The following is a 16036-nucleotide window of genomic DNA, read 5'->3' on the forward strand; positions in this document are numbered from 1 at the left end:
TAGAATACGCATGCTGGATAGTGAACCTGATCCAGCGTGAAATCGACTGCTTAGAAGCAGGACACCAAATTTCCTTGGGATCGTAGAGGACAAAGAGAGAGTCAGTTTTTCTATGATGAGCTGTCATCTTCACATAGATCTTCAAAGCCCTGACAACATCCAAAGCCTTTGAAGCAATCAAGAAGTCAGTAGCCACTGGCACCACAATAGGTTGGTTGATATGGAAAGCCGATACAACCTTAGGCAGGAACTGTAGATGAGTCCTAAGTTCTGCCCTGTCTTCATGGAAGATCAGATAAGGGCTTTAACAAGATAAAGCCCCCAATTCCGACACACGTCTGCCTGAAGCCAAGGCCAACAAAGTGACCGTATAATATCTAATAGAAGTAAATACAGGGAACATTTGTTCAGGATGGCCACCCATCTTTTGCAGAACTGAACATTGTGGCGCCCTATTGTGGGGATATTCTTTACCATAAACCCTGTGGGTATTTTCTTGTCAGCATAGTATTCTGATAGAGTGGCGCCATGGAGGTAGAAATCCACCTATTTTTCCTTTAATGTGATCCAGTCCTTGAATCTATCAGCAATGGGGATATTGTCATACTGAGCAAAGATTTTATCTTTAAATAAAATAGCCTCAGCCTCTGAGTCAGTATAGCTGAAAGTGTCCCCAATATCCAATACAATACGTGTAGTAGCATCCTCTGTTCCTCCACCAACCGCCATATTGCCAATACAGTCAGAGTATTTGCTGTGTGAAGTGTTATAGTCCATACAATATAGATGTCACAAACGGAAAAAAATTTAGATGTACTAAGTGCCAGCAGAGACCACAATTTATATGTTTACCAGGAGCCAAAAGAACCTTATGTCATGCACATGTATCATCTGGGGAGTACCTGAATATGTCCGTGTGTTGATAAATATAGCATATGGCAATGCTTATTCACATCCATGCAAATACATAAGTAATAATCTGCTTAAACTGTGTATACAGTATCATGAGCCAGTATAATGATAAGCAAGTTCGCAAATTCAATACACAATCCTAAAACAGAGCTCATCTCCTGTATAACTATAACTTGCAAAGTTCAATCTTGCTTTATGGAGATAAAACAGCAACAAAACGATAAAAGAAAGAGCATTATGAAAATAATCAAAGCTTGCAGTTGTGCCTTGAGACTAGTCTTCAATCTGTTGCATAGATAGAGGGAAGTAATGTATCAGGCTATATTCCGGCACTCACCCCTGCATGTGTCTTATGGTATGTTAACTCCGGTGCCCTCAGTTTCACACTGCTGGACAGCAGTGTTATTTGCACAAAACTGTACACTGGTCCCAATGTCGATTTCTTTTGTCAACTCTTAGAGCTTGTCCCCACTCGTAATTATTTTCTCTATGATAGATGCATGTATTTGCAGGCATCTGGCTGTGCGATGGGGTCCAATGTGGCCCCATCATACGCCAATGCCTACATGTTCATAGTTGATAACAAATTATTTTTACAGGATGCCAGTATTGATGAGCAGGTGTTTTATTATACCTGCTATAAAGATGATATCTTATTGATGTGGCTAGGTTCAGAGAAGGATCTGTGTGCTATCTTAAAAAACCACAATACTGGTAGTAGCCCAGTAAAACTAACATATAAATTCAGCCATACCAAAATCGACTTTTTGGATGTCACAATACTAGTTAAATAGGGTAAGTTGGAAACAACTTTATTTGTAAAAAGCACAGACAGAAACACCCTGCTTATGCCTTCTAGCTTCCATCCATGGGCCGTGGTGCTTAGTCTGCCTTACTCTCAATTTTTCAGTTTGCGCAGGATATGTAGTGAGGAACAGGAAGTTACTTGACAGATGGAATTAATGTTGAATAAAAAATTATTCAAAGGGGTTATGACCCACAAAATCTGGAGCTTGCCAGGTCCAAGGCATTGAGGGTGCCTAGATCTGACACTTTAAAACCTAAATGTAGTAAAACATTGACAAACAAATTTGCATGGCCCACCAGATTCAATGTCAGGAGCAACTTTATATGCAGAACAATAAGGGACAACTGGCATATAGTTGCCACTGACAAAGAATTGGGAACATTAAAATACAATAGCATTATGCCTTGCTTTTAACGAGGTAAAAACATATGCGACTTTGTGGTCCGCCCTTATATTAGCGAATTTGGCACAAATCATCCTGGCATTTTTCTCCCCACACCTAAAAAGGTCTGTGGAAAGTGTACAGGCTGTGTAACTTGCAGCTATATGCTGACAGGTGACACCATACGCCATCTTCTCTCTGGAAGTCTTTTCAAAATACGACAAAGATTAACATGTTAGACTAAATTTGTTGTATACTGTTTTTACTGCCCATGTGACAAAATATATGTCAGGAAGATGGAAAGGCAATTCAAGGAGAGGATGGCACTCCACAGGTTGGCCATTGGGGCAGCAATAATTGCTGGAACTAGTGGCCAGCCTGTGGCAAGACACTTTGTCAAAATGGGCCATTCACTTACTGCCATGCGGCATAAGATTATAGATCATGATGATCATGACCTATGATGGCTCGGGGTGGGGACCGGAGCAGAATTTTGCTTCAAAGGGAGGCAAGTTGGATTTACAGTTTAGACTCCCTGGCCCCCAGAGCCGGCCTTAGGCATAGGCAAACTAGGCAATTGCCTAGGGCATTTGGTATGCTTAGGGGCACCAGCAGCTTCTGCTGATTAAAATGATATGCGGCATGCCTATATTCTGTGTGTATTCCTGGAAATCACTGTAATGTAGCATTTCGTACACAGATACAGCCGCATTTTCACACAGTATATAGGCATGCTGCATATCATTTTAATCAGCAGAAGCTGCTTTTGCATCCTAGCCACATAGTAAAGCAAATAAGATGCATTTTCATAAACAAAAGGCGCCCGACATTAGCAGAGCTGCCAGCTGACTCATGCCAGGCATCTCTTGCAGAATTAGCGGCGGTGCTAGGGGGCACCAGCCAAAATCTTGCCTAGGGCATCATATTGGTTAGGGCCGGCTCTGCTGGCCCCCAAAGGTCTAAATGAATCCCTAGGCTTACATTGCTTTCTATAATATTCATTATCTGCATGTGTTTAGCTACAACATGCCTCTGTGATGGATTGTACTGTGCACTTTTAATGTCAGCTTCATTATTGTTATACAACAGCTATAGTTATGAGCCTGTCTCTGTCTTTATTTTTACTTTATTTTTTGAAAGTAGTTGTATCAGTATGACACTAGATGGTGCTGTTGCATGGCAGTGGTGATATGGACACAGATATGCATTTTCGTGACGCGGTCAGCTCATATGTTTAAAACAGTTTATTTTAGAGTGTTATCTGTAGTATTAATGATAACCTTTAATATAAAAAAACTATACAATGCTGTGATTAGGAATCTATTCCATACAGACAGCAGTTTTTTGTCTTTTTGTAACAACTTTGTTGATCACTATTGAAGCTCCAAAATGTTACCATGGTGATGGATGCACTCTGGTGATGTTACTGGAGGCGCTCCCGCCGGCGGGACCTGCGGGAAATAGGGCAAAAATGGTGAGGGGAACACTTTTAAAGCTTGTGAGTTACTACAGTAATTGTTCTTTGTCCTGACGAAAATGTGTTAACATTTAAACGTTGACCAGGAGACCAGCCTTATTGTTGGGCTGCAGCAATGCAATTTTGGATAGATAGATAGATAGATAGATAGATAGATAGATAGATAGATAGATAGATAGATAGATAGATAGATAGATAGATAGATAGATAGATAGACAGACACATAAAGAGATAGATAGATAGATAGATAGATAGATAGATAGATAGATAGATAGATAGATAGATAGATAGATAGAATAAAATATCAGCAGGTTGTAACTTTTATTTACCATTATCATTCTTCAGGGTTAGTATAAGAAGCAGATATCTTTAAGTTTAATAGCTTTCTTTTCTACATTTAGGAATATTTTTACTCTACTAATAATTCTATCATTAAACTAAATTGCAGAATTAATGTTTCTCTGACGTCCTAGTGGATGCTGGGAACTCCGTAAGGACCATGGGGAATAGCGGCTCTGCAGGAGACTGGGCACAACTAAAGAAAGCTTTAGGACTACCTGGTGTGCACTGGCTCCTCCCACTATGACCCTCCTCCAGACCTCAGTTAGAATCTTGTGCCCGGCTGAGCTGGATGCACACTAGGGGCTCTCCTGAGCTCCAAGAAAATAAAGTATATTTTAGGTTTTTTATTTTCAGTGAGATCTGCTGGCAACAGACTCACTGCTACGAGGGACTAAGGGGAGAAGAAGCGAACCTACCTGACTGGAGATAGTTTGGGCTTCTTAGGCTACTGGACACCATTAGCTCCAGAGGGATCGAACACAGGACCCGACCTCGATCGTTCGGTCCCGGAGCCGCGCCGCCGTCCCCCTTACAGAGCCAGAAGCATGAAGATGGTCCTGGAAATCGGCGGCAGAAGACTTCGGTCTTTAACAAGGTAGCGCACAGCACTGCAGCTGTGCGCCATTGCTCCTCATGCACACCTCACACTCCGGTCACTGATGGGTGCAGGGCGCTGGGGGGGGGGCGCCCTGAGCAGCAATATGAATACCTTGGCTGGCAAAAAATCACAATATATAGTCCCAGAGGCTATATATGTGATAAATACCCCTGCCAGAATCCATAAAAAAAGCGGGAGAAAAGTCAGCCGAAAAAGGGGCGGGGCTATCTCCCTCAGCACACTGGCGCCATTTTTTCTTCACAGTGCAGCTGGAAGACAGCTCCCCAGGCTCTCCCCTGTAGTTTTCAGGCTCAAAGGGTTAAAAAGAGAGGGGGGCACTAAATTTAGGCGCAATATTGTGTATACAAGCAGCTATTGGGGGAAAAATCACTCAGTTATAGTGTTAATCCCTGCATTATATAGCGCTCTGGTGTGTGCTGGCATACTCTCTCTCTGTCTCCCCAAAGGACTTTGTGGGATCCTGTCCTCAGTCAGAGCATTCCCTGTGTGTGTGCGGTGTGTCGGTACGGCTGTGTCGACATGTTTGAGGAGGAAGGTTACGTGGAGGCGGAGCAGATGCCGATAAATGTGATGTCGCCCCCTGTGGGGCCGACACCAGAGTGGATGGATAAGTGGAAGGTATTAACCGACAGTGTCAACTCCTTATGTAAAGGGCTGGATGACGTAACAGCTATGGGACAGCCTGCCCAGGCGTCTCAAAGGCCATCAGGGGCTCAAAAACGCCCGCTACCTCAGATGGCAGATACAGATGTCGACACGGAGTCTGACTCCTGTGTCGACGAGGTTGAGACATATACACAATCCACTAGGAACATCCGTTGCACTCGGCAATGAAAAATGTGTTACACATTTCTGACATTAACCCAAGTACCACAAAAAAAAAAAGAAAAAAAAAAGGGGGTTTTATGTTTGGGGAGAAAAAGCAGCCAGTGTTTTGTTCCCCCATCAGATGAGTGAATGAAGCGTGGGTTCCCCCGATAAGAAACTGGTAATTTCTAAAAAGTTACCGATGGCGTACCCTTTCCCGCCAGAGGATAGGTCACGTTTGGAGATATCCCCTAGGGTGGATAAGGCGCTCACACGTTTGTCAAAAAAGGTGGCACTGCCGTCTTAGGATACGGCCACTTTGAAGGAACCTGCTGATAAAAAGCAGGAGGCTATCCTGAAGTCTGTATATACACACTCAGGTACTATACTGGGACCTGCAATTGCCTCAGCATGGATAGTGCTGCTGCAGCGTGGTCTGATACCCTGTTAGATAATATTGATACCCTAGACAGGGATACTATTTTGCTAACTATAGAGCATATTAAAGACGTTGTCTTATATATGAGGGATGCACAGAGGGATATTTGCCGGCTGGCATTCAAAGTTAATGCAATGTCCATTCTGCCAGGAGGGTATTAGGGACCCGGCAGTGGACAGGTGATGCTGACTTTAAAAGGCACATGGAGATTCTGCCTTATGAGGGTGAGGAATTGTTTGGGGATCGTCTCTGGGACCTCGTATCCACAGCAACAGCTAGGAAGAAAATATTTTACCTCAGGTTCCTCACAGCCTAAGAAAGCACCGTATTATCAGGTACAGTCCTTTCGGCTTCAGAAAAGCGAGCGGGTCAAAGGCGCTTCCTTTCTGCACAGAGATAAGGGAAGAGGGAAAAAGCTGCACCAGACAGCCAGTTCCCAGGATCAAAAATCTTCCCCCGCTTCCTCTGAGTCCACCGCATGACGCTGGGGCTCCACAGGTGGAGCCAGGTGCGGTGGGGGCGCATCTCGGGAACTTCAGCGACCAGTGGGCTCGCTCACAGGTGGTTCCCTGGGTTCTGCAAGTAGTATCACAGGGATACAAGCTGGAGTTTCGGGGCGACTCCCCCTCGCCGTTACCTCAAATCAGTCTTACCTACTGCCCTCGAGGAGAGGTAGTACTGGCGGCAATTCACAAGCTGTACTTCCAGCAGGTGATAATCACGGTACCCCTCCTTCAACAAGGCCGGGGTTACTATACCACAATGTTGTGGTACCGAAACCAGACGGTTCGGTGAGACCCATTCTAAAATTGAGATCCTTGAACACTTATATACGAAGGTTCAAGTTCAAAATTGAATCGCTCAGGGCGGTTATTGCAAGCCTGGACGAAGGGGATTACATGGTATCACTGGACATCAAGGATGCTTACCTGCATGTCCCCATTTACCCTCCTCACCAGGAGTACCTCAAAATTGTGGTACAGGACTGTCATTACCAATTCCAGACGTTGCCGTTGGTCTGTCCCCGGCACCGAGGGTATTTACCAAGGTAATGGCCGAAATGATGATACTCCTTCGAAAAAAGGGAGTTATAATTATTCCGTACTTGGACGATCTCCTTATAAAGGCGAGGTCCAGGGAGCAGTTGTTCGTCGGAGTAGCACTATCTCGGGAAGTGCTACAACAGCACGGCTGGATTCTGAATAGTCCAAAGTCGCAGCTGGTTCCTACGATGCGTCTACTGTTCCTGGGTATGGTTCTGGACACAGAACAGGAAAAAGGGTTTCTCCCCCGGAGGAGAAGGCCAAGGAGTTGTCATCTCTAGTCAGAGACCTCCTTATACAAATACAGGGTCGGTGCATCAATGCACGCGAGTCCTGGGAAGGATGGTAGCTTCTTACGAAGAAATTCCATTCGGTAGGTTCCATGCAATGGGATCTGTTGGACAAGAGGTCCGGGTCGCATCTTCAGATGCATCGGCTGATAACCCTGTCTCCAAGTGCCAGGGTGTCGCTGTTGTGGTGGCTGCAGAGTGCTCATCTTCTAGAGGGCCGCAGATTCGGCATACAGGACTGGGTCCTGGTGACCACAGATGCCAGCCTTCGAGGCTGGGGGGCAGTCACACATGGAAGAAACTTCCAAGGACTATGGTCAAGTCAGGAGACTTCCCTACACATAAATATTTTGGGACTAAGGGCCATTCACAATGCCCTAAGTCAGGCTAGACCCCTGCTTCAACACCAGCCGGTGCTGATCCAGTCAGACAACATCACGGCGGTCGCCCATGTAAACCAGCAGGGCGGCACAAGAAGCAGGATGGTGATGGCAGAAGCCACAAGGATTTTCCGATGGGCGGAAAATCATGTGTTAGCACTGTCAGCAGTGTTCATTCCCGGAGTGGACAACTGGGAAGCAGACTTTCTCAGCAGGCACGACCTCCACCCGGGAGAGTGGGTACTTCATCCAGAAGTATTCAAAATGATTGTACACCGTTGGAAAAGGCCACAGGTGACGTGATGGCGTCACGCCTCAACAAAAAGCTAAAAAGATATTGCGCCAGGTCAAGGGACCCTCAGGCGATAGCTGTGGACGCTCTGGTAACACCGTGGGTGTACCAGTCGGTGTATGTGTTCCTTCCTTTGCCTCTCATACCCAAGGTATTGAGAATACTATGAAGGAGAGGAGTAAGAACTATACTCGTGGTTCGGGATTGGCCAAGAAGAGTTTGGTACCCAGAACTTCAAGAAATGATCTCAGAGGACCCATGGCTTCTGCCGCTCAGACAGGACCTGCTGCAGCAGGGTCCTGCCTGTTCCAAGACTTACCATGGCTGTGTTTGACGGCATGGCGGTTGAACACCGGATCCTAAAGGAAAAAGGCATTCCGGAGGAGGTCATTCCTACGCTGAAAAAATTAAGGCTAGGAAAGATGTGATCGCAAAAGATTATCACCGCATATGGCAAAAATATGTTGCTTGGTGTGAGGCCAGGAAGGCCCCAACGGAGGAATTTCAATTGGGTCGATTTCTTCACTTCCTACAGTCAGGAGTGACTACGGGCCTAAAATTGGGTTACGTTAAGGTCCAGATTTCGGCTCTGTACATTTTCTTCCAAAAAGAACTGGCTTCACTGCCTGAAGTTCAGACTTTTGTTAAGGGAGTGCTGCATATTCAGCCCCCGTTTGTGCCTCTAGTGGCACCGTGGGATCTCAACGTGGTGTTGGATTTCCTGAAGTCGCATTGGGTTGAGCAACTTAAATCCGTAGAGCTAAAATACCTCACGTGGAAAGTGGTCATGTGATTGGCCTTGGCGTCGGCCAGGCGTGTATCAGAATTGGCGGTTTTGTCATGCAAAAGCCCTTATCTGATTTTCATATGGATAGGGCGGAATTGAGGACTCGTTCCCAATTGCTTCCTAAGGTGGTATCAGTTTTTCATGTGAACCAACCTATTGTGGTGCCTGCGGCTACGTGGGACTTGGAGGACTCCAAGTTACTGGACGTAGTCAGGGCCCTGAAAATAGATGTTTCCAGGATGGCTGGAGTCAGGAAAACTGACTCGCTATTTATCCTATATGCACCCAACAAGCTGGGTGCTCCTGCTTCTAAGCAGACTATTGCTCGCTGGATCTGTAGCACGATTCAACTTGCACATTCTGCGGCTGGACTGCCGCACCCTAAATCTGTAAAAGCCCATTCCACGAGGAAAGCGGGCTCTTCTTGGGCGGCTGCCCGAGGGGTCTCGGCTTTACAACTTTGCCGAGCTGTTACTTGGTCAGGTTCAAACAATTTTGAAAAAGTCTGCAAGTTTGATACCCTGGCTGAGGAGGACCTTGAGTTTGCTCATTCGGTGCTGCAGAGTCATCCGCACTCTCCCGCCCGTTTGGGAGCTTTGGTATAATCCCCATGGTCCTTACGGAGTTCCCAGCATCCACTAGGACGTCAGAGAAAATAAGATTTTACTCACCGGTAATTCTATTTCTCGTAGTCCGTAGTGGATGCTGGGCGCCCATCCCACGTGCGGATTGTCTGCAATACTTGTATATAGTTATTGCCTAACTAAAGGGTTATTGTTGAGCCATCTGTTCGTGAGGCTCAGTTTGTTGTTCATACTGTTAACTGGGTATAATATCACGAGTTATACGGTGTGATTGGTGTGGCTGGTATGAGTCTTACCCGGGATTCAAAATCCTTCCTTATTGTGTCAGCTCTTCCGGGCACAGTATCCTAACTGAGGTCTGGAGGAGGGTCATAGTGGGAGGAGCCAGTGCACACCAGGTAGTCCTAAAGCTTTCTTTAGTTGTGCCCAGTCTCCTGCGGAGCCGCTATTCCCCATGGTCCTTACGGAGTTCCCAGCATCCACTACGGACTACGAGAAATAGAATTACCGGTGAGTAAATTCTTATTTTATCCTCACAGTAACTGGAAATAAGGCACTCTGGTTTAATGATTAAAACTTTCTATTATTTTTTTTTTCATTCCTTCCAGAATCAGTCTTTGACCCTCGGCACTGTTTCAGCAGAGCTGTTTGCAATATCATTTTCTCCATCATGTTCGGAAATCATCATAAATATGAGGACGATGACATAGATACTGTTTTATCTTGTATACATGACACATTAGTTATTACCAGCTCAGCCTGGGGACAGGTAAGAATTACATTATTTTAACATAAGATATGGACTAAACCAATGGCAGAACAGGCATTGCCAGCAAAATTTGGGAAGGAGCCTGGTGATGCTTATATGACTTTCCTGGCCCACAGCTTGGATACGGAGCACAGATTTCCATTGAGCATGTATGAACAGCACTGACTCACAAAAAACAGAGGTGTTAATGGAATGTGACCGTCCGTAGGGTAGGATACCGCAGCATTTCCAAGCCAAGGTAGCTACCTCATCTTTGACCACTGTGGTAGACTTGCCTCTTCAATCCCAGGATTAGATCTGTGTTAAAGAGTGTAAAAGGTGCTCAGTTGTTCAGGAATATCTATGCAGAAAATTATATATAGGACCAGCTACCAGCAAATGAGATGTGCCAATTTTGAAAAAATACACAGAAAAAAAAGATATATTATAGAACTTGGTTTCAATCAGTAATAACAATTTAAACCAAATATAATAATAAAAAATAAATTAGAAAGCATCCAGAACTATATATTAAAGAAATAACAAAATTCAATACTTAGCATAAAAAAATATTTAACTTACTACCCCCGGAAGAGTGAACCAAAATTACATGAAGGGGTCAATTCAATTAATCACAATTTAAAGCACCACTGGACTCTGGGATTTTTGTTCGCAACCTCATATCGCTGCATACAAAAATTTGTGAGTCTTGGATAAAATTGGGAGCGAGGGGGGTGAATTGTGATGTCATTTGTGAATCAGTGTCGCTGTGATGGCAACTCTCCATTTGTGGTTAATTGGATTGAACCCATGAGAGCATATCAAAATATTATAGCAAAAGAATAAGAAAAAGGACAAAAAATAAATACCACAGTAAACACTATAGTATATACTAATATCAGTGATAAAAAAAAGACTGTTTGTATTGACGTGGATAAATTGGGAAGCACTCTTCTTACTGGTGGTTGATATACTGACACCGGGATCCTGATGGAGGACACTATCCCGGCATTAATATACCACCATCGAACAGGATGCCGGCATCAAAATACCGACAGCCAGCATCCTGAACGTCCTTGCGAAGAGCGGAGAGGTCGGGTTGGAAGATATTTTGAGATAAACAAAGATTTCCTACAGTAAGCAAACACATTGGTGTTACCGTAATAAGAGACCTTACTGCCCTCTAAATAATTGCCACTTATCACTCCGTAATTGGGTAATATGTGGCAGGAGTGGGAGAGTCCAAAGATAAGAGTCCTGAATTTAACTAGGAATCATGCACCATAGTAGTAACACTGTACAATTAATCGACCTATTATGCACTTATAATCGGATGGGCCTCACCACCTAAACATTCAAAAGTATCAGTTCATCATACCAGGAATACTTGTGAGTAAAGCCCAAGCACCAAATTGAGAATATCACTATTTTCTGCAATATGTGCCCCAAAGGATAGTGATGGTGAAGATAAAGTGTTGAATCTACTGTCAACATTAGACGAGAGTGGTTATTAACCAATCCAGACCTACTATACAAGGTCTTCCCTGGGGGTCACCCACCAGGTACTGGTCTGGCCCTGCACTATAGAGCTTCCAAGATCAAACAGGATTGGGCATATGCACTGCGGTATGGTAGTAGGTTATTCTACGTATCCATAGATTTATCTCCTGAATCATTGATGACAGTTCATGAACTGATAGAATTAGTGTTACGATCACTGTTCTTGGTACTCCTGAAACTGGGCGGATGAGCCCCAAGTACAGGAACGTAATGCTGGAGTGGGAACGGAGTTCAGCAGCAACCCCTACAGAACCCTGACTCCGTTGTTCCACCTGCGTGGTTAGTCTACGCCTGCAAGACTATGTTTGCTTGGGCCCACGGCAGCCGCGTCTGAAGGGCGGATTATGTCTGCCCAACTCTGATGCCCCCTGGTCTTAGTTGGAGACAAGGCATAAACTGAAATGAGGTTAAACAAGAGGAACCTCTAACTAAACAGAAACCCGAGTTAGGGCAACTACAGAACTCAAACAAAAGTATGTGCGGCTCAGCCGCCAAGACGAACTACAACAAAGGAAATGCTGACCACACGCCGACACAATACTGTTGTGTACCAGCGATGACAGCATACGCAGAACCCTCTGCAGAAAATACCAAAGGAAAATAACGGACAGATATGGCCAAGGCCGTAAGATGCGGCAAAGCCGCTACTCACAACACTGGAGCTAATAAAGGCAGGAGAACAGGAACCCCGAGGCCGCAGACACAGGCTCACAGGAATGGAAAGCTGGAAGGATTCCAACAACAGGCTTCCGGACACCAGGACTCAGGAATACAGGATCAAAGGTTGACAGAATCACTAGGTTTCAGGACAGGAATGCTCCAGGGCAGGAAGCAGCTCACAAGAAGCTCCAGACTCTGATATGACCGAGTACACAGGATTCCAATATCAGACAGGGCCAGGACACTAATCAGGAACATCCAGGTATAACAACAAACGTCTATCACCAGCTCAGAACTGCAGAGGTAGCTAGGTAATAAGGTAACACGCCCCAATCAGGATGGCTGGAAGCCAGGCACAAGGTAATTGCACAAACGGGATCCGGTCTGAAGATCGACAGTGTCTAGGTCGACAATGTTTAGGTCGACCACTATAGGTCGACAGTCACTAGGTCGACATGGATGGAAGGTCGACAGGGTTTCTAGGTCGACATGTGCTAGGTCGACAGGTCTAAAGGTCGACATGAGTTTTTCACATTTTTTTTCTTTTTTTGAATTTTTTCATACTTAACGATTCACGTGGACTACGATTGGAACGGTAAAGTGTGCCGAGCGAAGCGGTAGCAGAGCGAAGGCACCATGCCCGAAGCATGGCGAGCGAAGCGAGCCATGCGAGGGGACGTGGTGCACTAATTTGGGATCCCGGTCACTCTACGAAGAAAACGACACAAAAAAAAATCCTCATGTCGACCTTTAGACCTGTCGACCTAGCACATGTCGACCTAGAAACCCTGTCGACCTTCCATCCATGTCGACCTAGTGACTGTCGACCTATACATTGTCGACCTAGACACTGTCGATTTGATGAACCACACCCGCACAAACACCTGCAGGTGATTCTTAGGGGCCCTACACACTCGGCGATGCGCCGCCGAGGTGCCCGACGGCCGATACGGCCGACGAGCAACCCGGCGCCGGGGGGGCAGTGACGGGGGGAGTGAAGTTTCTTCACTCCCCCCGTCACCCGGCTGCATTGAAGTGCAGGCAAATATGGACGAGATCGTCCATATTGGCCTGCATGCACAGCCGACGGGAGATCAGCGATGAACGAGCGCGGGGCCGCGCATCGTTCATCGCTGGAGTCTCCACACTGAAAGATATGAACGAGTTCTCGTTCATTTATGAACGAGATCGTTCATATCTTTCAGAATATCGGGGGTAATTCCAAGTTGATCGCAGCAGGAAATTTTTTAGCAATTGGGCAAAACCATGTGCACTGCAGGGGGGGCAGATATAACATTTGCAGAGAGAGTTAGATTTGGGTGTGGTGTGTTCAATCTGCAATCTAATTTGCAGTGTAAAAATAAAGCAGCCAGTATTGACCCTGCACAGAAATAAAATAACCCACCCAAATCTAGCTCTCTCTGCAAATGTTATATCTGCCACACCTGCAGTTCACATAGTTTTGCCCAATTGCTAACTTTCTTGCTGCTGCGATCAACGCAGAATTACCCCCATCGCCAAGTGTGTAGGGCCTATAACACAGACAAGAGCCAGATTGCAGTACAGACCTCACCACATAATGATCAACTATCAGACAGGTGAGGCTAAACACATAGAAACAGGCTGCAATTACACCGACTCACCACCGGCGGCCAACAAGAGTCTTCTAAACAAATACACTGGAAATCCTGGCATGCAACAGAACTATAATACATGAAATTAATGAACAGAATGCAAACCAGAATGAACCACTGCTTGTGGTTCATAACAGTTAGATAGAATAGATCTGCTTTTGGCGTTAGATAGTGATACACCCACCAGTTGAGGAACTGCCGCAAGTGATAAGGATAACTGAATCACCAATGAGAGTCCAAGAAAAGAGAAGAATCAAAGAGAAACAACCTCCAACACTGGACACAATCAGACAACAAAGCAGCTACAGTATCTTGGGTATTGGTAACATCTGATCGTAACTATACCACAGAGAACAAAGTGTTTTATTAGGACAATGTTGCTGATAAATTAGCAAAAAAAAAAATATCTTTTACGCTATAGCACTTATGTCCACTGAATGTGGAAAATGCAACAATTTAACCGCAGCACTAAATAGAACATCTTAAATTAACTCTTGTTGCCCAAAAAGTTGCTGAATAGTACAGCACAGTTCACGTTGATTATTAACCCTCCCTGGGCTATATGCAGTGCATCCAGAAAGTATTCACAGTGCTTCACTTTTTCCACATTTTGTTAGGTTACAGCTTTATTCCAAAGTGGAATAAATTAATTTTTCCCTCAAAATTCTACACACAATACCCCATAATGACAGTGTGAAAGACTTTTTTTGAGATTTTTGCAAATTTATTAAAAATAAAAACTAAGAAATTAAATGTACATAAGTATAAGCTGCTGTACAGTACCTGCTACTGGGTGTTGCACAAATCCTCTCCCAGTGCTGCCCCATACAGAGTCAGAGGACGCGGCTGGAGGACACTTCAAATACTGGTGCCGTGTAGGTTAAGGCAGTGCAGAATACAGGTAACCATGGTCCAGTGCATGTCTCTATTCATTTCAGCTACTTCACCTGTGATGCTTAGCAAGTCCATAGCCTGAAATATAGCAGCTGCGTAGACGTTTGCATATAAATCAGTACCAGACCTTTATGTGACTCTGCTCTCTGCAGGAGAGAGTACAGTAAGCCACTACTGGTATGGTGATTTATGTGGGATACTGTCTATTTATATCTGACAGGTAATGGTAGTTTAATACCACAGTGTTAAGGCTTCCCACTGTTGCAATGCATGATGGGCAACAGGTGTCATGGTGTTAGGACTTCAACAAATTTCACTGTTTTAACCAGTTTGTTATCGTTTCATTCTTAGAAAGTCTAAGAATCAATGCTTAATACAGCAACATATTCTTTGGGTAGTTTAAGACATTTTTAGGCTCACTGAAGTATTAATGCCCTGCATTCCCAATTAGACGTGTGCTCTGTATGTCTGCTCCACTCGCACAGCCCTAGCAAAAATAAGCATTGGATCACTAATGTGTTCATCAAGGGGATCGGTCATCCTGGTTGGAGACCATGGCAAGTCTGCTTAAGCTAAATCTTACCTCCCTGTTGAGTCCAGGAAGCCTGCATCCAGCAACGCAGACCATAGTATGAGCACCCCTACAAAATAGGGATATCATGTCCCAATTTTGTAGAACAGTCTCAGTCGCCACCCCAGCTCCACCCTCCCAATATGCTGCAGCATGTCAATCATATAATAGCTCAGTGGGGCACAGGCGAGCACTCACGCAGGGCATGCACAGACCCACAAACAATGAATTTGTATGTAGATCACGGGTTTGACTACAAATGCAAATCAGGCCCATTGCTACTAAGCAGTATTCTCCACAACAGCACAATACTGCATGAACATATTTTCTCTGACGTCCTAGTGGATGCTGGGGACTCCGAAAGGACCATGGGGAATAGCGGCTCCGCAGGAGACTGGGCACAAAAGTAAAAGCTTTAAGACTACCTGGTGTGCACTGGCTCCTCCCCCCATGACCCTCCTCCAAGCCTCAGTTAGATTTTTGTGCCCGAACGAGAAGGGTGCAGTCTAGGTGGCTCTCCTGAGCTGCTTAGAAAAAAGTTTAGTTTTAGGTTTTTTATTTTCAGTGAGACCTGCTGGCAACAGGCTCACTGCATCGAGGGACTAAGGGGAGAAGAAGCGAACTCACCTGCGTGCAGAGTGGATTGGGCTTCTTAGGCTACTGGACATTAGCTCCAGAGGTACGATCACAGGCCCAGCCATGGATGGGTCCCAGAGCCGCGCCGCCGTCCCCCTTACAGAGCCAGAAGAGCAGAAGAGGTCCGGAAAAATCGGCGGCAGAAGACGTCCTGTCTTCAATAAGGTAGCG

The 16036-nt window shown here is 45.2% G+C and overlaps 1 protein-coding gene and 1 long non-coding RNA gene across 3 annotated transcripts in view; one reads left to right on the top strand and one right to left on the bottom strand.

Annotated features, from left to right (window-relative positions):
- Positions 1-16036, top strand: part of LOC134949298 (cytochrome P450 2G1-like) — a 241137-nt gene that overhangs the window by 113736 nt on the left and 111365 nt on the right. For both annotated transcript variants that reach the window (XM_063937794.1, XM_063937795.1), the window contains exon 4: positions 9771-9931. In XM_063937794.1, coding sequence (XP_063793864.1) covers positions 9771-9931 — 161 coding nt within the window. The remainder of the gene's footprint in view (positions 1-9770; positions 9932-16036) is intronic.
- Positions 3329-15174, bottom strand: LOC134949299 (uncharacterized). Its single transcript, XR_010183136.1, has 3 exons — positions 14548-15174; positions 10102-10228; positions 3329-3553 (listed from the first exon to the last, which is right to left on the bottom strand). It is a non-coding gene; the product is annotated as an uncharacterized LOC134949299 (long non-coding RNA).

Source organism: Pseudophryne corroboree, chromosome 8 (assembly GCF_028390025.1).
Source record: "Pseudophryne corroboree isolate aPseCor3 chromosome 8, aPseCor3.hap2, whole genome shotgun sequence".
In the NCBI taxonomy this organism is placed as follows: domain Eukaryota; kingdom Metazoa; phylum Chordata; class Amphibia; order Anura; family Myobatrachidae; genus Pseudophryne; species Pseudophryne corroboree.